Raw genomic sequence first — 24,318 nt, forward strand, 5'->3', positions numbered from 1 at the left:
AGGAGAATTCCACATAGCTAGAGTGTTCTGGAACACCAGGTATATTTTGTAATGACTTGGAACTCTCAGTAATAAACATTCTGCAGACATGCGCCTGACAGGACTAAAGGTGTACGAATGAAATCGCTGCCGGGAGACTTGAGCGCAGGATACAGCCGATATACGCCTCACACCGCTCCTGCATAAGTCCCGGCAGCGTTAATTACTATTCCCCCTCTAGGCCCACGTGGATGGTGGGAATGCTGTAATTCGGCTGGCAGCTATTGCTGAAGGTCGAATTACAGTGTTTTAAAAGGAACGTCAGCTCCTTCTGACGGTGCCGAAGTTACTCGCTGTGCGCTGCTATAGCCGTAATTCCTAATATGGTGGCCCAAATCTCCTGCGCTGTAATGCATGTGTTCGGACTAAAGATGTTGCTACCGGTGACTAATTTCAGAATGTAACTCATGGAGATGAAAGATTTTATAATGGGAAAACACTGACTAAATAATTTATAAATTAATATGGTAAAAAAATAAGCAATTTTATCCATTACATTATTTTCACCATAGTTCCCTTTTTAAGCTCTGTACAGTAATGTTTCTCTGGAGCTCTTACTAGCTACCTGCTTCTTAGGATTGCCCAGCTCTGATGTGACCATTATTTATTAACTTGAAATTCAGGGCCGGATTTACCATAAGGCACTGTAGGCACGTGCCTACAGGCGCCTGATGGTGGAAAGGCGTCTCACTCCCCTCCCCTAGTGCCTCCCTCCCTCCCTCCTTCCTTACCTATGCAGAGTCCCGAGTAGAGTGTAAATGAGGTTACCCACCTCAACATCTTTCTGACAAGCTCTCCCTTCAGTTGGTGATACCACTAGCTACTTAATACTGAGGGTACCTCTGACTACCTTATGCTAAGGGACCGCTGTAGCTCCCTGTGACGGGCAAGGGGAGTAATGGAGCAGTAAACGGCAGGCAAACCAGCACATTTGTGGTGTAGTTCGGCTGGGGTTTGTAGGTTCATGGAGGGTGGAGTCTAAGGTCTAAGGACCACTGTGCCTATAGGCTCCTGTGATGTAAATCCGGGCCTGCTTAATTTCATAAGCGAACACTACTACAGTAGATGTCCTCTCAGGGGGCTAATGCAGCAATGTCTTCACTTTTGAGCTTGTTATATCACTTCTGGTACTGATATTGGTGATGGGAAATTTGGGCGCTGCCATAGGTGCCCATTGAAATACTGGCATTGACTGGAAATTTGGGTGCCCACTAGGGTCGGAAGTTCGGATGCCCAAATTTTCCCTCAATGCCGGTATTTCAATGGGCACTTTTGGCAATGCCTAAAAGAATTGCAGTTCTTGTGGTGATTGGGGGATGGTTAGGCATGGAGCGTGGGTGGTTGGTTAAGGTTGGCTATTGGGGGGAGGTGTTTAAGGTTAGGCATCGGTAGTGGGAGAGTTCAATGTGAGAATAGGCTTATGTTTAGCTATAGTAAAATATTGGCATGTATTAACAATATTTTTAATATCGTCATTTTCACTGTAATAGTAGAAAGTTACTGATATTCTACTATCAGGAGTTCTGGGCACACACATTTTCCTAGTGCCCTTTTTGCATCTATGCCTGCTATTGTCCCCTTTTTAACAGAGCTATTTATTTGCTTTGTGGGACTGGAGGTTGTGATGATGGTCTGTGGGGAGTATGCTGGATCAGTTCAGCAGTAAAGGGAGTTATTCTTTCCATACACAGAGGCTATGATGACACTGTGCCTTGTGTACAACTGCCAGTGTACTTTCATGTTATTGTAGCTGGTACTGGATTGTTTTTCTCTCCTATCAGAAGTGCTTCCAGTCAGTGGTGGGGTGCCCATTATACGTCACTGTCAGGAATAGCACTGATGTAGTGCAGGCGATGCTCGCTTGGTGAGAGAGATGGCAGGAAGAAGCTGTGCTGCTTAGAAATGCTGTGTCTTCCATTTTGGCCCACATGTATGCACATGTTTTGGGTCTGGGACACTTTTGTATATATGAGGAATAGCCAACAATTGCTGTTGCTTCATAAAGTGTTAGCAACTGTATTTAACCTGTCAGGTGTGCAAACTGGAACTAGAGATACAGTATGCTGCCTTTGTTATGGGCAGCAATGTGGACATCTGTGGATGTTACAATGATTCCTGTAGAAGGCTGGGAGTTGCGTGTTTTTTGTGAAGTGTTTAGTCAGGACTAAAGCGATGGCTCATTAAAGGGACTCCGAGCAGTGCAGAAACTATGGAAAGATGCATATCATTTTAAAGCTCTCTTTCTCCTCTTTCCAATGATATATAAACCACCGCCCTACGCCTTTTAGTTTTCGCTATTTTCGCAATCGAAATTGCTGCGGCCGCGACTTCGATCGCGAAAATAGAAAAAACTAAAAGGCGTAGGGTGACGATTTAGGTGTCGCCAGAAAGAGAGCTTTAAAATGATATCCATCTTTCCATAGTTATATTGTATTACACAGGGCGACTTTTTCTCAAAGTCAGCAGCTCCATTCAGCAGAAAAAGTCGCCCTGTGTAATACAATATAACTATGGAAAGATGGATATCATTTTAAAGCTCTGTTTCTCCTCTTTCTGACGACACATAAATTGTCTCCCTACGCCTTTTAGTTTTCTCTATTTTCGCGATCGAAGTCACAGCCGCGGCAATTTCGATCGCGAAAATAGCGAAAACTAAAAGGCGTAGGGCGGCGGTTTATATATCATTGGAAAGAGGAGAAAGAGAGCTTTAAAATGATATGCATCTTTCCATAGTTTCTGCACTGCTCGGAGTCCCTTTAAGACCTCAGGAAATTCCGGCTATGCACAAATGAAAAGTGACTTTCATTGTAAACTTTTTCATGGCAAAAAAATATATGCATCTGCTGCTCCGATCTGCAACATTTTTCATTCGGTTCACTTCAGAATTGAAGCTGCTATGATATGACTTTTTAAAAACATCAGATTACTTATACTTAAGTGTGCTTAAAATGAAGTCTTTATCTTGAAGGCATTGGTACAGATGGAAAACTGATCTGTGGCAAGGATCAGTGTTTAAAAAGCATCAGTTTTCCATCCATGACCGTCCTCTCCTTTAGGGTGGGGTCAATGGGACACATCCGTTGGTCTGGAAAAATCACAGCCTCCCAAAACTTGCCGTCTGTTCGGTAGAACGGATCCGTTCAAACGAACCAATGTAAACAGATCCTATTGATTTACATTACGTGCGTTTGCAAACGCTTTCATCCATTCCATTACGGTTCGCTAAACCTTCCATTTTTAGGCCAATGTTAAGCAGGCTTAATGCTTGTATCACAGATCTCTGTTTTATAATACTGCCATGTCACCTGTAATATGTATAGTGAAACCTGTAGTTAGATTCCAGAAGCCATGTAGTCCGAACTAAAGTGAACCTGAAGCAATGTTTAAAAAAAGTTAGATGCTCCCCTATGTAGCGGGAAAGCTCTGGATCCCACAGAGCCTTCCTGGTCCCGTCTCCATCTCGTTATAACACTGCTGTCCCCCTTTGAAGCTATTTGACCAGCTGGTGGAATACCTTTTTAGGGCACTTCATGTATGCTTCAGTACACACTTCCCCTAGTATTTCCAAAAACGAGCAGATCTATGCAGCACATGTGGGAACCCAGACACGTGCATGCGCAATACCGATGCACACAACCTTGGAAGGACTCAAGTGATTTCAAAGCCGGCTGAGAAGGCCCTAAGGCACATAAATCCACCCAGAGACAGAGTTGGAAGGACGGGAAGGAGCAAGGCCTGGCAAGCCTCTATGGGATCCAGAGCCCTCCCTGACTTTTGGGGTTTTCTCTCAGTGGAGCCAGCTTCTAACGCTTACTTTTTTTTAAATCTGACTTCTGGCAAGGACAGACTGGTTGTTTTATTCCATATTTATTTGTGCAACCTTAGTATGAGCATTTGATCATAAGGGATCACTTCCACTGCAAAAGTGCCAAAGACAGGGGTAGAGGGCAATCACATCCTTCTTGTGTTTCCTTCCCTGTCCCCAAGGCCCACCAACAGTGCATGTTTTGTGGAAATCCATAGAGGGAGTTAATCGGCTCTGCTGATACACTAATTACCCCACCTGTGCATGTTTGTGGTTTTCTACAAAACGTAATGTTGGTGGGCCTTGAGGACAGGGTTGGGGAACTATACGATTCATTTTTTTTTTTCTCTGTGATTGCAAAGTCCTGTTCAGTTGTACTGTTATACAACTGCATAAAAAGCAGCAGACAGTTCGATTGCAATTCCATAGGACTGACTAAGATGGCCCACTGCGTTTCATGACATTTCTGAAGTGTCATTGCTACTGCTAAATGATCGGAATAACAAATTCAGTGAATGGAAATGGGGTCCTTGTCCACTGCCTTTGCTTTGATTTAATTTCCGGATCACACAGGCTTTGTTGATCGTAAGGTCTGCAGTGAGAAAACTCACTTCAGGAGTGATAATTCGGTTAGTAGAGGAAAGGCTCTGGAAAACACAGGGCCTTCCCGTTCCTCCATACGGGCTGTCACTCCAGCGGTGCAATCGTTAGACTAGAGGAACGGGAAGGTTCTATGCTATCCAGACCCTGATCAAACCTGAGGTGAGTTCTCTCTCTTCAGGTTTACTTTAAAGGACAACTATAATGGGAGGGATATGGAGGGTGCCATATTTATTTCTGGCAGCCCTGCTGATCCTCTGCCTCTGATACTTTCAGAAAAGGACATTGTAAGATCTCACAAGATTAGCTGCATGCTTGTTTCTGGTGTTTTTTAGACACCACTGCAGCCAAATATACCAGCTAGGCTGCCAGGCAACTGGTATTGTTTAACTCCTTCCCGAAGGGGACCCTCGGGAAGCTTGATGCCGATCGGCGTTAGACGGTCCTGGGGGAGTATTTTTTGTAGGGGATAGTGCGCGCTGATGCACGTGCATCCCCGCTTCAGTTACGGAGTGGAGTTCCTTCAACAGTCTGCGAGCAGCCATCGCCGCTAGCAGACTAAAAAGAAACGTCTGTTTCTTTTGTTTGTACAGCGCTGCGATCTAATGCAGTGCTGTACTGGGGACAGCCCTGTCACTTAGCTGTCCCCTGGAGAGGCTCTGAACGCGATCCCCTCTCATAGGCTGATGCCTATGAGAGAGGATCGGCCTGATTGGCTGTTGGAGGAAGGAGGCTTTAATTAAAAAAGTTTTAAAAAAATAAACATGGCAGCAGCGAACAGAGCCCACCAACAGAAAGCTCTGTTGGTGCTACAGAGCTCTGGATTGTGTTAAAGGAAGAAAAAATAAGTGGTAAAGTACATAGGGAAACACAGTGCTATACAATTTTTTTGTGATTTCAACTTGTCTAACATGTTCCTTCCTTTTTCTTAGTAGAACTTAAACTCACAGTAAGTACAATATTAATAATAGGTCATTACTTTTTATATAGTTTGGGTCATTTGCCAGTATTTTGTATGTAGTTTAAAACTGAGCTAAAATCTGTAATACGGGTATACTATTTATAGAATTTGTGCAAAACTGCTATTTCGGATTTTCAAAGGGATAGATTCAATTAATTACTCTTGTTAAAAGAGAGGAAGGTCATAAATCAGGTCATTTGTTCACTGTTAAAGTTTAAAATTGTATTTACAAAAGACTATACAGCAGAACATAACATTATAAATATAAACTCAGCACATAATAGTACACTTGGTCATCAGTAAGAACATTGTAAGAACAAGGGCAGCACGGTGGCGTAGTGGTTAACTCTCTCGCCTTGCAGCTCTGGGTCCCAGGTTCGTATCCCAGCCAGGGCACTATCTGCAAAGAGTTTGTATGTTCTCTCCGTGTCTGCGTGGGTTTCCTCCGGGCACTCCGGTTTCCTCCCACATTCCAAAAACATACAGATAAGTTAATTGGCTCCCCCTAAAAAAATAGACTACAGTACTTACACTACATAATATAGACATATGGCAATGGTAGGGATGAGATTGTGAGCTCCTTTGACAGACTGTTAGTGACAAGACAATATATATATATATATACACTGTACAGCGCTGCGTAATATGTCGGCGCTATATAAATACTAAATAATAATAATAATATAAATACATATTACATTTCTGACATCAGATACAGTACAGAAAAAACAGGATTGGCATTTTTTCCCCTTCTAACCAATGTGCTTGTGTAGGACAACAGTCTTACTATCTCGTCTTGACTAGTGAAACATTCTAATTTGTGGACTACCAACAGACTGGCACCGCTCCAATCTGTACTGAACTCAGCTGCTCGTCTCATTCATCTTTCCTCTTGCTCTTCCTCTGCTGCTCCTCTCTGTCAAGCTCTTCACTGGCTGCCAATTAACCAAAGGATTCAGTTCAAACTCTTAACCCTAACCTACAAAGTCCTCCACAATCTCTCTCCTCTGTACATCTCTTCACTAGTTTCCAGATACCAACACAGCTGCAATCTCAGATCTGCTCATGACTTTCTATTGTCCTCCACTAGAATTACCTCCTCACATTCACATATACAAGATTTTGCACGTGCTTCACCCCAGCCCTGGAATCCTCTGCCACAATACACCCGTCTCTCTACTACCTTTGATATCTTCAAACATGCTCTCAAATCTTTTTCCGTCGAGCATACAATCTTCCTTAGGCCATTCCCCCTTTGTCCTATAGCCAAGTTGAACTCCTACTAGATAACCTAAAACACACTGCTTCTAAGTATGAATACTGTATACTACCACACCTCTTGTTCTTCTCCCCCCCATCCCTTTAGATTGTAAGCTCACAAGGGCAGGGCTCTCACCCTTTTGTGTCTTGGAATTCGTTACACAATTTTGTTCAGATTTAATTTTCACTGTAATTACTAATTCTGTATTTTGAATATCGGTGTATAGAATTGTCTATCATTTTGTACTCCATGTTTGTTTCTTGCGTTGTACAGAGCCACGGAATATGTTGGCACTTTTTAAATACATAGTAATAATAATGTTGGACTATTATTCTATTTAGCTAAGATTATTATTAATCTTGGTGCGTTTTGTGAACATGGAAACAAATATTGTTCACTTCCTCAGGAGCGACTGCCCAGCTTTATTTTAGGCTCATATAATGGAATTTGTCTCTGAAATTGAGGCATAGTAAGCAATGAGCCAGGCAGACAGGGCAAGGGATCCTCTAGGATTGGTGGGGAAAGAGTGGGGGAGGGAATAAAAGAACATGTGGGGGAGGAGTATACTATTTATCATAGACTTCTTTTTAAAGCGGATCCGAGAAAAACTAACTATAACAAGTAACTTGTCTATATATATCTTATCTAAAGTTTAGTTTACACAGCAAATCTAGCTGCAAACAGCTTCAATAGAACATGATTATTTCTTCCTGTGATACAATGACAGCAGCCATGTTGTTTGTAAACATTACACAGAGGCAGGCTTATCTGTATCTTGAGCACTCAGCCTGTGAAAAAAAAAACTAATCCCCCCCCCCCCCCTCCTCCTCCTCCTCCCTCTTCACCTCTGCCTCTGAAATCAATGGCTAGTAACACCTCCTCCTCCTCCTGCCCAGACTGAGCTCCCATGAGCCCTTGCTACTGCCAAGGGTCTCTGAAAACCTGTGGGTGTGGCTTGTTTAGTTTATAGGGAATAAGAGTATTAAAACAAAAAGTATTTGGCTTGAGGAATGCCCTATAAACAATAGGAAAGGAACACAATTATGCAATGAGTAAAAGTTCACCTCGGATCCACTTTAAAGCATTCTAAACACCCTTTGTATAGTACACTAATATTTTGGATTACTTCACAGCTTCTGTTTAGTATAAAACCTAATAAATGAAAAATATTAACAGTACATATTAATTTTTTTTCCCCACAGTCATACTTCGTAGGGACCCCATTTGCAGCACTTGGTTATAGTTTAATCAACTTCTTGCATACTTTTTTTGTAACACTCTCTAGATTGTACATCATTCATTTATTATTTTCTGAATAAAATTTATTTTAAAAATGAAATCTATTTGATGCTGTTTAATTTGGATCATGCAATTCATGTTTTTGTAGAGCTTCTGTTTGCAGTGCTGGGTTAAAGTTAGTTTCCTGCATGCTTGGCGGTAACAGTCACTAGCATGCGTGCAAAACAGCTTATCGCAGCGGGGGGATATTTAAGATAAACCGGTGATGGAGGTTGTTACTTGCGGTCTTCCTCTGGTTTCTCCAGCGTGGTGTTGTAGCAGCACAAGAGTGAGGAGCATCAACTACATAATTCTATAAGGTTGCCTTTTATTGCTGATGCACTTTATTATTTTACGCTGCGTTTTTTTTTTTATTTTAAAGGAAACATCGGGAAAAGAAGCTAAACCAGATTTACATACCTGGGGCTTCCTCCAGCCCCTGGAAGATTGTGTCCCTCACCACAGCTCCGCTCTCAGTCCCCTCTGTAACAGCCGCTGACCCGGTGGGTAAATGCTGCATGCATTGTCCTTCCATTAAGCCAGAAATCAAATTACTCCAGTGGAAAAAGCTGCGCCACGAGTAAATTTCTCAGGGCTGGATTTACCATAAGGTACTGTAGGCACAAGCCTACAGGATCCTGATGATGGAAAGGCGGCTCACTCCCCTCAAGTGCCTCCCTCCCACATTACCTATGCAGAGTCCCAAGTGGAGTATAAATGAAAGGTTACTCACCCGGTTCTCTGCTTTTTACTGATGAGATCTCCCTTCAGTCGGGGGCACCTCTAGCTACCTAATACTGATAGGATAGCTCTGGCTATTACTAAGGGGCACCTGTAGCTACCTATGTCGGGCAAGGGAAGTAAGGGAGAAGCGACAGTTGGGCCGGCCAGCTCACTTGTGTTGCAGTTTGGTGGGGGTTTGTAGGTTCATGGAGGGCGAATTCTAGGGCGTCATGACATCTGTGCCTCTAGGCTCCTGTAATATAAATCCAGGCCTGATAATGCTTATTGTGGCACACTTGCTATTGGCAAATTGCAAGAAATCCAAAAATCAGATCAAAATGCCACCAGTGGGGGAAAAAAAGGGGCAAAGTGTCCTTGTATTTACTCTCCCAATTTCAACCTTCCTTCCCCAATGAAATGTCCTTTTGCCAGACTTCATAGAGTGTCACCAACTTTAAACAGATCTGACAATTTTTCTGTTATTCTCAAGGTACCCGTTAAAGGGAACCTTAACTGAACCTGAAAAAAAAAAAGTTTCACTTACCTGGACCTTCCCCCAGCCGACATCCTGTGCCCGCGCCGTCACTCACAGATTATCCGGTCCCCAGCCATGGCTTAGTTTTGTTTTTGGCTACTGCACGGCTTTGGCCACACACTTCCTCAATCGTGCTCCCGTAGCTGCGCGGTACACGTATGTATGTAGTATGTGTACTGCGCAGGCGCAAGGCGGCCACAAGGATGGGATCATGATCAAGGACGAATGTGGCCACAACAGAGTGGGCGCACTGCTGAAAACAAAACTGAGCCATGGCGGGGACAGGATGATCAGTGAGTGACGGCGCGGACACAGGACGTCTGCATGGGGCTGGTAGAAGCCCCAGGTAAGTGAAACCCCTTTTATTAAAGAAAAAAAAATGTTTTTTCCTTCAGATTCAGTTAAGGTTCCTTTTTAACGGTAATATTTTTTCATCAGATGCGATCTTTCAATGCACCTTTTTATGATTTGTAAGTAATCGGAAGTCATTTAGGGCATTTTCTCTCTTCAGATAGGATGGAAAAATCCCACTTTCGGATTGATTACATTTTCTGTTCCAATCGACCATAGAATCGTTTTTACTTCAATTTTTACCACACACTGCACAGTTTTCTGTACAATTCGATCATGAAAAGTACATCAAAATATATCACATTTGATGAGAAAATTGTACTGTTAATGGTGCTTACTAATGATTGAATCTTACCAAATCTATGTAAAAAAAATTGTAAACTGAGTGAATATACTTTGAATGCATATATTTAGGCAGTCCCTCAAATGTTACATAGAAATTGTAATATTGGACAAAAATGATTGCATCATTAGTAGGCACTGTAGTGACTTATAGTAAAATGCAGTAATTTAATCAGGATACCTCATTTACAGTAATTTTCCTGGTTTCAGCATCAGAAATGCTTCCTATATCTAAATGGCGCTGTATACTGGTTTGTAGCCCTGCCAGTGATGTTTGGCCTAGGCAGTTTAGCTATGCGTCAATTCGCCAACAAGAGCATTCTGGGAGATCGGGCATTGTTTTGACTGGCTTTAAAATTCGGAGAAACAAACATACCACGGAGCTGCACCTGACAGGACTAAAGATGTCTCCACCTGGTATAGATTTTAGAATGTAAATTTGGGTAAGGAAAAATGTTACAGTTAGCAAACACTAGTTTATAAATGAATATAAAAAATAAGCAATTTTATTCATTATTTTTTTTCACTACAGTTCCTCTTTTAGATTGGTTTTGTGACGTTTGCAGTATTTTTAAGTGACCAGTACTCTTGTTGTGTAAATATTTTTATTTCAGATCCAGTAGGTCTTTGCACAGAATTGTTGGGGGGATATGCTTTGGTGAGGGGGGAGAAGGTTAATATGGTGGTAGTATTAATGTTCTGGATAGTTAGAGCTATAGTATGTAAGCAACCTCCTGCTCAGCCAATAGCAAGGAATAACCCTACACGCTATAGCCAATTAGGATGTTTGTTGTTGTAATGTGTTGCTAATGCCTACTGTTCGTGCTCTGCAATGCAGCCGCTAATAACTGTCACTAGCAGCAACCTCTGGCTTCATAGGCTGGTATAGTATTGCCTAATCTTTTTAAATATGTGGGCGTATGGAGGCTGCCCTGTTAATTGCTATGTTGCTATGGTGATGGGTTGACTTTAGTAGCATCTGAGTTGCACACCTGGAACTAGTATACAGTCAGCGAAGGCAGCAGGGTCCCAGATTCAAATCCTAGCCAGGGCACTATCTGCACAGAGTTTGTATGATCTGTGTGGGTTTCCCGCCGGGCTCTCTGGCTTCCCCCAACATTACAAAAAACACACAGATAAGTTAATTGGCTTTCCCCTAAAAATTGGCCCTAGAGCAGGCATGGGCAAACTTGGCCCTCCAGCTGTTGAGGAACTACAAGTCCAACAATGCATTGCAGCAGGAGTCTTACAGCCACAGTCATGACTCATAAAGGCAAATGCATTGTGGGACTTGTAGTTCCTTAACAGCTGGCGGGCCAAGTTTGCCCATGCCTGCCCTAGACTATGCAATACATATACTACACGATACAAACATAGACGTATGACTATGGTAGGGATTAGTTTGTGAGCCCCTCTGAGGCACTGTTAAGTGACAAGACTATATACTCTGTACAGAGCTGCGGAAGATGTTGGCACTATATAAATACTAAATAATAATATCATTATTATGTGCACAGCTTCTACTGAAATAACTAGGATACGGGTTACTAAGATAATCTATTCACCTCACCCTTTGCTCAGGGATAATATGTTTTTAGCTCTAAGCAGAGATTTTGATGCATTGCATTTTGGAAGTAGCTGTGCCGTATGTTGGAATAGATGGAGTAGAAAGTTGTTTAGTGAAAGTGAAAAGCAGGTAACCTTCCCAGAGAAGTGGTGTCAGGATTCGTACCTCCGCCATGAGAGCTGTGACAGCGCTGTGCTGAGGAAGGAATCCTGCAGTTAACCTTGTATTCCAAACCACTCCCATAGAAAGTCATGAGGAGGGAGCTGGAGTGGGTAGGACCTCACAACTTGTGTGTGTTACTAAACAGATTTTGTTTCTTTTTTACTCTCCCAACCAGATGACAGATGCCGGTGAGAGAGAAGAGTTGGGGATTTTCTATACATAGTCTCCTATTTTTTATTTTCCTCCACCCTGAACTGTTGACAAGGATTTTTTTTTCTAATCCCAATGTCCTTGTCACCCTCCTAATTCACCACGAAGAAACTGGAAAGTTGGAATCCTAACCAAAAAAAGAAGGTCCAGTACCTGCAGAACTCTTTGGAGATGAATGAAAACATGAACACGCATTATGACGGGTTTAACCGCAATGGGCAGCAAGGTCAGGAGAGCAGCACCAACACTTTTGAGCTGAAACGTGACATACTGATTAACACAGAGACTCCTCGTCCGGTGATCAATCTGGACCCTCGAATGTCCATCTACAGCGCCAGGAGGCCTTTACTCTCTAGAACCAACATACAAGGCAGAGTCTATAACTTTTTAGAAAGGCCCACTGGATGGAAATGTTTTGTCTACCACTTTACAGTGTGAGTACACCTTTTTATTTTCTCTGGTCTTTTAAATGTGTACGGTTCAGGTAAAGTACTCATAGCAATACTGTGTCTCAGTCCACTTCCTCAGAGAGCGGTTCTAAAATCAGTTCTAGTAAATAGTTTGTGTACTTCAAAGGAACCAGAAGTGTGAGACCTATGGAAGATGCCATATTTATTTCCTTTTAAAGAATACCAGTTGCCTGGCAGTGCTCTGCTTGTTTTTCTGGTCAGTAGGGTCTAAATTACATACTTGAAATGAGCATGCAGCAAATGTTGTCAGATTTGTCATAGACATCTGCATGCTTATTCAGGGTCTATGGCTTAAAGTATTAGAGACAGAGGATCAGCAGGACAGCCAGGAAATGTGCTTTATTTAAAAGGAAACAAACATGTCAGCCTCCATATCTCTCTCACCTCGCGTCCCCTTTCGGGTTTTGAGGAAGACAGAGGGACCAGTTCTATTTGTATTGCTGTGTCCTGATGTGGGAGAATTTTGTTTAGCTTCCTGTGCTGGTAGGAGACATATGGCATTAAATATAAGCTTTCATTTTTAAAGATATGGTGTGGGAGTTTGGATGCTGGAGATGTCCGCAAGTAGAATATCTGTAAATTTACCGTGAATCCGTGAGTAATTCCGATAGTTAGATATCAGTAATCCTTACTGATAATTTTACTGTGGCCTAACCTTACTCTCACACGAGCCCTCTCTCTCAATACCATATCCTAAGGAACCCCTCCACTAATTCCAACACCCAAAGGATGCCCCACGGCAATGCCGAACCCTAACTGCCAAATACTTTGTGTGCGCCTATTTCGCAGCTATCGGATTTTACAAGTATTTTGGGCGCCAAAGCACCCGCTATTTCTAGCTGCAGTTTGTATAGCGGGCAGCCCCAGGGTCCGCTGTTTTATGGTGGGTTGCCTCCATCGCCTAAATAACCTGTAATAAGTGCTAAGCTCAGCAGGCACTTATTGTGGTGGCCAAATTACACGTGCGCTTCTGGTGCCCAAATGTACCACTCCCAGCATTATACTGTGCGTCAAGTGTTTTTATTTCTGTTCATTCCTTCCTTTCTGTCCTCCCAGATCACGAAGTTCCATGTTAAAGGCGGACTCCACTTCCTTCTATGGAATAGTTTTTTTTTATTTTTTTTATTTTACATGGATATAAAAAATAAATAAACAAACAAACAAGCTGATATATTTGCCATGAATAATGTTTGCCTTGCAATAAATAGAGCTGAACTAAATGGTGGACTGCGTTTTCAATTTCCCTTTACATCCATAGAGGCCCTTGAGACAGGAAGTGAGGGTACATCTTTCCATTAGGGGCTGACAGCAATGACAGTGACTAGGTTCTTACCGCTTTCTCAGCTATCCAAAATATTTTTTCCTCTTCCGGAGTCTAGTGGTAGCGCTGAATTGTAGGCAGCCAGCAATACAAATAACTCTTCATGTGATGTACATGTACAGGGCTTGCCCTCATCATAAAACCAGAGCTATGCTAGTGGGCATCAATGTGCCAGTTGGGCATGGTCACCTGAGCAAGCAACTGTGTAGGATTTCTGGAGCGTCGGCATAGGAAACCTTCTTTTGGAAGCAGTCACTAGTCACATAGTTTGCAATCCCTATTTGCATTGGAAGCAGTCACTATTGTTTACTATCCCTAACTGCATCTAAGGGCGCTTATATATTTCTTGATTTTTGCCATGATATCTAACCAATTCGATCATAATGATCAAATCTGGCAGATATTGATGCTGCAACATGGCCACTCGATTGATTGATTTGATTTCTGGCCGAATCGGTCGATCCGGCATGCTGTAAAAATCTTGGTCGAAAAGGCTGCATTGGGTGGGCAGTGGTAATGGCATTTGATGTCCAGACAACCAAGGGAAACCTGTCCGGTCCCCCCTTGTATGTTTACCATGCTCATGTGTTTCATGCTCACCTGTCATGCTGGCGGGACACTGTGACGCCTCCTGTTTTCGGCAGCAGTAGGACGAGTTCCAATAGATTTCATGCTGAAATCTGTCTGCAGTATGTGGGCAGGTAATGGATCCCGATCCAATCAGTTCTGATCAGAGAGGGATCTATCTGGTGGCACTTTGTCTAATGTAGGACCACCTTTATAGAAACTCCAGGCAACATTTAGGAATACATCTTTAACCCATATGTATAAAGTTTAGAAGCGAATATGGTTTTGTCTGTCAGTATTTGTATTTTTCTGCAGATGTTGCTGAAATGAAATAGGGCATGTCCCAACTTCCTGTATTTCCATTACAGGGGTACGGTTACTGTTATTGTTCTAGAACTGTATCTATGGAAAGGCCAGCAGAGCTGCAGACTTCCTACGGTCATTTATCAGCTGCCAGTCACCACTAGGCGTTATAAGATGTGTAGCCCTGTGCAGGGGTATAGCTAGAAATCATGGGCCACACAAGTAAAATTTTGGTAACCAATAGAGATGGTCAATGAGAGATCGCATTTCAGGTATATTTTATGCTGCAATTTCCTGTTGATGTTGGGCCAATTCAAAGCTGCTTACAATTTGCATGCAAGCCTGAATAATTGGCATATCATTCACCATCTCTAGTAAGTTTCACCATCAGGAGATCCCTTCGCTTCCCTTTCCTTTCCCCAACAAATATGGCCACCTTGAGACCCCTTCCCCTATGGTCAGAGTAGGACAACAATGGTAAGTAATACCTTCCCCAGTGCCAAGACTACTTCATCCTTCTCTTCTGTGCAGCTGCTTCCTGTCCCTCACCTCTGTGTGCTGCACTAAGGACAAGGAATTACTTACAGTTGCTGTTCTTGAGGGAAAGAGTTGGTACCAGGGAGGTGTTGGGGAAGAGGAGGAATTAAGACCCATGTTCATACTTGAAACACACAGCCACTAGCATTAGCGCATACATGCAAAAATGGCATCGGGAAATTGTGGGCACAGGGCATAGCCGAAAAATGGCTCACCCTGCACCTGCAAAAGTCCCGGGAGCGTTAATTACTATTCCCCTTCCAGGCCGGAGGAAGGTGTGTGTGTGTGTGTGTGTGTGTGTGTGTTAGGGGGGGGGGCCTTTTTATAGTAATTTGGGCTCCGTCTTTTGGCAGTGCCCAAATTGCTGTCTGGGCGCCGCTATACCCATTATTCACATTATGGCCTATGGCAGCGCATAGTGCGCCCAAATTTCCCTGTGTCGTTTTGCACGGTCTCTGCATCAGCAGCTTCACCGGTAGTCACGTTGCAGTTCCTGTTTCCTCCCACTAGCCTTACTTTGAGGGTCTTCAGGAATAATGTCTTCAGGGTTGTAAAATCTTTAAGATTTCTGGAAACTTTATTTAATTTTCAAGTGACGTTTTGAAGCAGGGGTAGACAAATGAATTTGAATTTAGGAGCTTGTCTGTCTAATCCAGGAACCAGCAGGTAATTTTTAGATTGTTCAATTAACAACCGTCACACAAAACCTTAAAACTTGCATGCCAGCTGTAACCTTTAAACCATACTTGAAATTGGGATAATGCTCTAAAGTGTACATATACCCATGTACTGGATTATGTACTTACATGTAGTTCTACATGTCTTCCTTGTATCATTCATATAGTGGAGTAATCCCATCTGGAAAGCTCTGAGCACAGCGAGGGAAAGGTTTGGGGAGTTTGACATCACCATGTGGGCAACTGTTGGTGGAGGCTAGCACTATATCCAGATTAGTTCTTTGGGGGATTACTCCACTAAATGAAGGAGGATAAGATAACTGCTATGACTACATAAAAGTACACACACCTCAGTACATGGGGGACATTTTTCTCCACTTCAGGTTGGCATTAAGGTCACTTTTCTATCTGAAATCTTTCTAGCCATGTTCTGAAGTGAATTTTATCAAATGATGATCAGGAATTTGTGTGGTGGATTTTCTAGATGCCTGTAAATCCTTTATAAAGCCATTTTTATTTGCTTTGTTGAGGGCAGTGTCCTGAAGTAGATGCTCAAAAGACAAAAGGAACGATCAAGACCACAAAATGGTATAGGAAGTCAAGCAGCATAATGGATGTTAATGACACAAGACCAGGGTACTCACAAGTAAGGGTTGCTAACCAGGGAAAATTTGCTGACTACATTGCATGGTCTAAACATGATCCCAGGACTTGTGCGGGTTATGAGTCCTTTAAGGTCAGACCACCGGCATCTCTGTTACAGCAGCTTCTCAGTGGAGAGCTGGTAAGGTATTAAGGACCCTTTTAACTAGACTGCAGTGTTGAAGGGAGGGGTTTAAGCTCAAACCCATTTTTATTGGTTTTGCAAAGATAGAAGATACAAAACCATGCCAGAGTAATGCTGGGAATACACCATGACATTTTTTGCCTGAAAGTTTGATAGATAATTTCCGACATGTCCGATCTGATTTTCAATCGTTTTTCTGATCTATTTCTCATAGACGTGAAGGGAAATCGATCGGAAAATCGGTTGGACAGTAAATGTGCTGAAAAATCTCATTGTGTATTCCCAGTATGTGTGTGGTATCAGAACACATTATAATACAACAATCTGTCTGGCAATAGATAATTTGCAGTACAAACAAATGAACTGAGGTGTTTTTGGAGCATGGACTCCATCAGCATGGGTAACTGTTGAGTTGCCTGCTGAACAATGTAGCTTTGTTCACTAAACGTGATTTATTATCAAAGCTAGTAGTTGTACGTGTGAGTTTTGAAGAATTTGACAGGTTGCTATACATTTTCATAATATTATGTCATAGAGCATATAAGTTATCTCAGTTCGGCAGGTACAATGGTCTGGAATGTAGGCACTCTTCTGAATGTGCAAAGCTGACATTTTTTTTTATTTAGACACTCTCTGGTTCGACCTACTAAAGCTGACCATGCATGGATCCAGAGCAGCAAGTGATCAGTCGCTTCCCAGTCAGAAGTTGATCAATGAGCAGCAATTGTGGGATTATAGCACATCCGAGAGTAGGAATCCTACTACAGAAGGCAAAGACAAATAATAACCTTTTATATTGCCCTTTTCTCCTGGCGGACTCAAAGCACCAGAGCTGTATAGGCAGTAGCTGTGTTAGGGAGTCTTGCCCAAGGTCTCTTACTGAATAGGTGCTGGCTTCCTGAACAGTAAGAGCTCAGATTAGGCCAGAAGGTCATAGAAGATCAGAAAGCACCAGCCTGTCAGTCTTTTAGGGCTATAAATAATAGCAGTAAGCTTCATTTCATACGTCTCAGCATTTAACTACAGCATTGCATGGGTTGTATGCACCACTCAACTTGGGTTATCTCTAGGGTTACTAGCTTGCAAACTCAGTCTGTCAGCCTTTGACATCCACTAGCCTCATTGGCTCACGACTCGGAGTGATGTCATGCCATGGGCCTAATGATGGTCTCTGACATTCGTTGGCCAAGATCCCTTCTGGATCCACAGTACTGAAGTCCAACTCGCTTTAACGCTTCAGCAGTGGCTACTGCCTTTTAGCATCCCCTGTTCTGTGCAGCCCTTCACTGGCCTTTGTGCCATGCAGCCTTTCAGCGTGACAAAGAAACTGTGCACTTATTTGGTACACTTTACAAGACTTCCTGAACTCTTGGCATCTCCCTTTTTACTCCACAGCAGAAAGATAATTGAAAATCTGTTGAACTGCTGCCTCAGCCAGCATTGTACTACCGGTACTTTAATGCAATACAAAACTATCCATTGATCCCCCTGCCTGGTCACTAGAAATTTACTGCTGCCCTGTCATAGTTTCGATCATTGAACTACACAGAATCAATCAGAAGGAAATTGACTGGACTTGAGGAGGGTCAATCAATCATTGGCAGCTTCAATGGCACCTGCTGAATCTAGCTGAAAATGAGTCCTATGTAAGGCCTAGTTCATACAGTTCATCTGTGCTGCTACTGCTAATGATTGAGCTGTCCTGCAGCTAGACATTTGCTGCCATTCATTTGTTGTCAGTTATTGTGTGGTTGGTAAACTTTACATTTAATATCTGAAGTTGCTGCCTGTTCAGATGTATGTGTAGGAGTGTGTATAGTGCTCTATACCAATGTTACCACAAGCTCCGCTAACCGCTCACAAAAGCCCGAGTGTTCTGTGAGGGCGACTGTCAGTGTACCCACCTCTATCAGCTTGTTCCACATAACTTGGGGCCCTTTTACACCAGAGCTGATTTCTAGCGTTTTGACGCAAAGTCAATACTTTGCGTTAACCAAGGTAAAATGAAAGTCTATGGACTTTCATTTTTCCTTCCACATCCAACGCTGCGTTTTGGCGTGTTGCGGTACGACGCTGCTGGGAGCTTCGTATCATCCAGCACTGTTGTTTTCCCGTCGGGTGGATTACAACCGCTAATCGGCGTCACACCGCAACATCCCCAACGTCCACACCGCAGATCATAACGCTTGCAGGAAATCAGCTCCTGCAAGTGTTATGTAATGTGAAAGCCTCTCCAGAGGAAGTCAATTAATTGTCTTTTAAAGGATACCTTAGCGCTGACATTAATGTAAAAATGGGGGGAGCAGGCATGTGTAGCATGCTCTCCTCATGCCCACCTCCTCATGCATCCAAAGCTTTCCAGGCGGGGTGGTGGTTGGTGGCAAGTGGGCAGGCGCTGCCCGGCTATGCACGCCCATGACCAGAAGCGCTCTGCGCATGTGCACTACATCACAACTTTGTAGTGCGCAGAGTGCTCCCGGCCATGCGTTACCGGCCAGCACTTGCCACCAACCACCCTGACCCAGAAGAACCTTGGGATGCCTATTGAAAAGTAACGGAGGGGGAAGGAGGACAATTGGGGGAGCGAAGGGCGTGAGAAGAGCATACTACAAGCCTGCTTCCCCATTTTTACATTTGTGTCAACGCGAAGGTATCCCAATGCTGGGAATACACAATGAGCTTTCAGCAGATTCCGCTGGGTGAAGTGCATGGGTGTGTGCAATCCTGATGGCCCATGAGTCAGGAGGGATTGGTGGAAGAGCCAATGATTGCTAGTTACAGGGATCATTTTCAAAAAAATGCATAAAGGAAGACTTCCTGTTTAATGGCTGCGTGCACTTGCCCCCTCTCCGTCACCCCCCCCCCTCCCCGCAGCAGTGATTGGTCAAAAGGATCATGTGATCCCTTGACCCCTACAACTTCAGTGATTGTGATCCCTTTGCCAATCGATGTCCTCAGTGTCCCTCAATGATTACTGTTATAGTGATCATTGATTAAAAAAAAAGTGTTCATGAGCCCCCCTAAGGCAGCAATGATTGGTGATCATGGGGTCCCTGAACCAATCAGTGTGCCTGAAGGTCTGTACCCATGATGCGATTTTTGCAGCAACTTTTTTTTTTTTTTGCGATTGGGGGCATTTTTTGTGACGAATGATTATTTTCACAATATTGTGTGACGTTGTTTAACTACAATTAAACATTGTTGAATTGCTTAAACATTGTTTAGCGACCACCATCACCGGACGCCACCGTCATGACAGACCTCTGAGTGATCGACCATACTTCAATGACTGTTACAGCTAGAAACCGTACTAATTCATGAAAACAAGTAACCATGTTAGGTAAAGTAAGACTTCATTGACATGTGCGTGCAACTTTGCACAATGCTGAATCGCACGTAATGCTTTACAATGGGGACGCGCACATTTGTTCATTTTCCGGTTGTGATTCAAGCGCATAACAAAAACTGATGGCTCGCCACACAAAATTGCAACACGGTTACGATTCCCATGGACTGGTAGTAGGTGCCAGCAGTCTATGGTGGAAGATGAGGGCGCAAAAAAGATGTGAAAAATTATCAACGGGAAAATGCTGGTATTTTCCGCAGACACAAGTGTGGCCTCTGCCTAACTGTGCATCTCTCACAGCAGTTCTGAGAGCTGACAGGAGCTGCTGCGAGAGGTCATGTAAATTTGGGTGCAGTGTGTGCTGATAGGGACTTGTGTAAAGCGCCACTAATATCAACTATAACACTAAAGTTGGGCGCCTGAGTCGGTCAATAAAATAGCGAGCGATGGGACTGCCCACTATAGAAACTGCAGCTATAAATATAAAAATAGAGGGCCCCTCATCACCCACTGTTAATAACTACAGACATGCAGACAGCCTGTTTAGGACTTTTGGTCCTCTTAACACTAAGCATTGCTTTTTAATAGGGGAGCTTTTCGGTCTTTTAGTCCCCTATACTTTCCCAGTGGTTTTGGGTCACCCCGAGCTGCTTGGTTACTCTGTTGTACTGGTCCAAGCCCTATCCCATAGAACCATCTCAATCCCCGCCATGCACTGAGGAGGACCAAAAGTCCAAAACAGGCTGTCTGCATGTGGGGTTGATGTGGCTCTGTAAAATTAAAAGCTCTAGGCTTGCTAGACACCAGCGGTTCTGGATGCTTGCCTGGCTTAAGGGGCATGAAGAGGTCATTTGCATATTCAGTAGCAGTGCATTGTGGGTAACCACAGATGGTAACTTAAAGCTGAATTATCGCAAGTACCTTATGTTTTAAGAAGGCAAATCACACTAAGCATTGCTTTTTAGTAGGAGGGCTTTTCGGTCTCTTTTAGTCCCCTATACTTTCCTAGTGGTTTTGGGTCACCCGGAGCTGCTTGGTTACCCCTTTTAAATTGCATAGAGAATAAAATAATTGCCTCTTAAAAGCCTAATTTGTGGAGATTATTTAGGTGTGATTAGTAGTGGTAAAGTTATTGGCAAACGAATGGGAGTGCTGAGATTTGAAAATTTTGTCAATAAGGTGAACACAACCAATGGGCTGAAGTGGTTAAAGGCCAGGGGCAGACTGACAACTCATGAGGCCCCCGGGCAATAGGAGATTATGGGGCCCCGTGTTGCCAACCTTTCACGTTCTTTTTTACTAACAACAATATAAAAATTTACTGACAAAGGATATCTTTCACCCCTGCTGAAAAATGGGTGTGGTCACTCAACAGAATGTGGGCGTGGTCACGGGTGGGGCCAAATCTACATGACCTTAGCAGTGGTGTAAAAGGTCTGCCGGGGAAGTTTGAGCTCTGCCATAGTGTATTCCCCCCAAAATACATGTAATCTGACAGCATTTCACCAAACATACACATACCGTAATTAGGCAGAGGTGTCTCCAAAATACAGATAATGTGGCAGTCTCTACACTAAAGTGTGGGTTCGTGATGATTTCAGAAAGGACTGGTGTAGCGCCTGTGTGCCATCCTATACTTACCCATATTTATTTTATTATGGATTTTATGGATTAAGCAATAAAAGTGGCCTTTTGATGGTGCGGATCGTGTGGAGTGTTTGCAAGCACTTGTTACTCCAAATTTGATCCCTGCACATCCAATACCATTGGTGCAGAAGCAATTGCCAAAGAACAACATAAGGTAACAACATGAGATAAAATACTGCTCGAGTTGAAAAAAAGAGATTCCGGTTGAAAAAGTCACTTCCGATCGAATAAACCATTCGATCGAATACTTTATTTTTTCTATTGATCTCTTTTATCAATTTGAATTTTCGCCATATTCGATCATTTTACCCAGATTTTCAGCCTAATCGAACGTTTGTATATGGTATCCCAAAAACGACTATGCAATTTTTTTTGATCGAACGGGACAATCACACTAATTTATCTAAGCGGAAAAAAAAGACAAAAACTGTACCATCGGCACCATAAGCGTGATTAAAGGATACCCGAGGTTACATGTGACATGAGATAGACATGGGTATGTACAGTGCCAAGCACACAAATAACTATGCTGTGTTCCTTTTTTTCTTTCTCTGCCTGAAAGCGTTAAATATCAGGTATGTAAGTGGCTGACTCAGTCCTGACTCAGACAGGAAGTGACTACAGTGTGACCCTCACTGATTAGAAAATCTAACTATAAAACACTTTCCTAGCAGAAAATGGCTTCTGAGAGCCGGAAGGAGATAAAAGGGGTCAATAGTTCATAGATTTTAGCTCTGGCATACTTCAATGAATGCGTCACTGAGCAAAAACAATAACAGTGAAAACTTAAAAAGTAGATTTAAACAAAATAAAACTGTGCAATATCTTGTCATTTTTAGGAAAAGGAGTCCTTTAAGATGTGGAATGCATTGCCACAGGAAGTAGTTATGGCAAATTCTAGATCTGCATTTAAAGGAGGCTTAGATGCTTTCCTTGCGTCGAGACATCCATGGCTATAATTACTAGGTAATGTATTTTCCAGTGGTGTTGATCCAGGGATTTTATCTGATTGCCAACTGGAGTCGTGAAGGAATTGTTTCCCTTTTGGAGCTAGTTGGACCATGCCTTGTAAGGGTTTTTAGCCTTCCTCTGGATCAACAGGGATATGTGAGGGAGCAGGCTGGAAAGCATACCATAAACATAGAAGTAAGAAAGTCAGGTTCTCTGTGATTTTGTCTTGGGATTCCATCATATCCAGGGTCTTATTCATAGAAAGAGTAAAAAAAAAAACCCTCATGCTCCCTTGTACCTCTTGTCTCCCTGTGTCCTCCTCTGTCTCCCTTTGTCTGCCTCTGTCCTTTTTATGTTCTGGGGGAGAGTGAGTCTTATAGTCCAAAAAATACAGTATATCATAAGTTTATTTTCACTTCAGATTCCCTTTAAAAGGTGTCACATTTCAGCTGATCACCACTGTTAGAAATGGGAACGTTACATAAAGTTACAGCATTTTTTTTATCTACATCTTGTTTTCCTTATTGCTCACATTTTTACTTTTTTTTTTTCTTCTTGCGAGCGATTGCCAAATCATGTCACAGACAGTATTGTGCAATATGCCAAACTGAATGTATGGAGTTATTTTGGGGTAATGCTAGCGTAAGCACTAAAGAAAAAACGAATCACAAAGTAATTAGAAAAGCTATTTCCCGTATCTATAGAAGGTTAAATAATTGTATTAGTTGTGCAATATCTTGCAGTGGTTATTTATGGCTGGGTGATGCTAGTAATTTTGTCTTTCAGTGTAAATTTGATGCAACTTGTACAGCGTTTGGAATTGGGCCTCTCAGAATCTGCAGGAAGCGGATTTGATTGGCCCAGTTTCCAGCTGTGTACATTTTGTATTACATTTGCATGCAAGCCCAAATTATTAGCATCCCATTGATCATTTCTAGAAGTAACCTAAATGATTCTGTGTTTGCTGCAGATCTATGCATTGGTGGAGCAGCACTCTGTGTGTAATGTAGCACCATAGTCCTCTGTGGTACTCTCTGAACTTTATGGCTGGGAACACACTAGGCGGTGCGGTAAAGGTCACGTTTTGCTGCACATGCGTTTGTGCCTTTGCCGTGTGTTTTCTTTGCATTTTGCATGCATTTTAATGCATTTGCGGTTCGCATATGCGTTTTGCATGCGGTTTTAAATTAATTTTATGCAAATCACTATGAAGTCAACAGGAAGCAGAAATACATCATCAAACTTGTTTTTTTTTTTTTTTAACCATATAAAAACACATGCAAAACACACAAACGCAATACCTCTGCGTCACCATTGACTTTCATTATGTGTGGTTTTTTTATGTGTTTTGGAAAAATATGCAACAAAACCAGCGTCTTTTTTTTTTTTTTTTCCCCAGCCGGGTGGCATGAAATAGGAGTCGGGACTCGGGTGGCATAAAAAGGGTGGGGCAAGATGAGAGAATGCCGGGCCGGTGCTTCTGTGTGCAACTCTGCTTACAGCACAGGAGGAGGTGAGCCGATGACTGGGTGCTCACTAAAACTAGCCGGGTGGAGCACCCGGCTAAAAGAGCCTGGGGAGAACACTGGGTTTCCGCAATGCTAGCGTTTCTGCCTAGTGTGTTCCTAGTCTAAAAATGTGGCCTCAAATACCATACTCTGGACAGCTGCAGTTCAGTTGACTTAGAGACCCTGTAAAAAGAAAAACCTCTCCTGGGGGGTACTCCCCTCGGGAGGGGGAAGCCTCCGGATCCTAATGAGGCTTCCCCCGTCGTCCTCTGTCCCACAGGGGTTTCGCTGCAACCCTCCGAACAGCGGCCCGACAGCCTGTTCAATATTTACCTTCCCAGGCTCCAGCGGGGGCGCTGTTGCGGCTCTT

At 43.0% G+C, this 24,318-nt stretch overlaps 1 protein-coding gene across 2 annotated transcripts in view; it reads left to right on the forward strand.

Moving 5' to 3' along the window:
* The window catches only part of KCNQ1 (potassium voltage-gated channel subfamily Q member 1), a 202,092-nt gene that overhangs the window by 17,101 nt on the left and 160,673 nt on the right, over window positions 1-24,318 (forward strand). The window contains exons 1-2 of one of the 2 annotated variants that reach the window (XM_068261480.1): window positions 10,714-10,778; window positions 11,800-12,268. In XM_068261480.1, the coding sequence (XP_068117581.1) occupies window positions 12,006-12,268 (263 nt within the window). In that variant the 5' untranslated portion in view covers window positions 10,714-10,778; window positions 11,800-12,005. Of the gene's footprint in view, window positions 1-10,713; window positions 10,779-11,799; window positions 12,269-24,318 lie in introns of those variants that run through there. The other variant, XM_068261481.1, reaches the window with a different exon arrangement.

This window comes from Hyperolius riggenbachi, chromosome 11 (genome assembly GCF_040937935.1).
Source record: "Hyperolius riggenbachi isolate aHypRig1 chromosome 11, aHypRig1.pri, whole genome shotgun sequence".
In the NCBI taxonomy this organism is placed as follows: Eukaryota; Metazoa; Chordata; class Amphibia; order Anura; family Hyperoliidae; genus Hyperolius; species Hyperolius riggenbachi.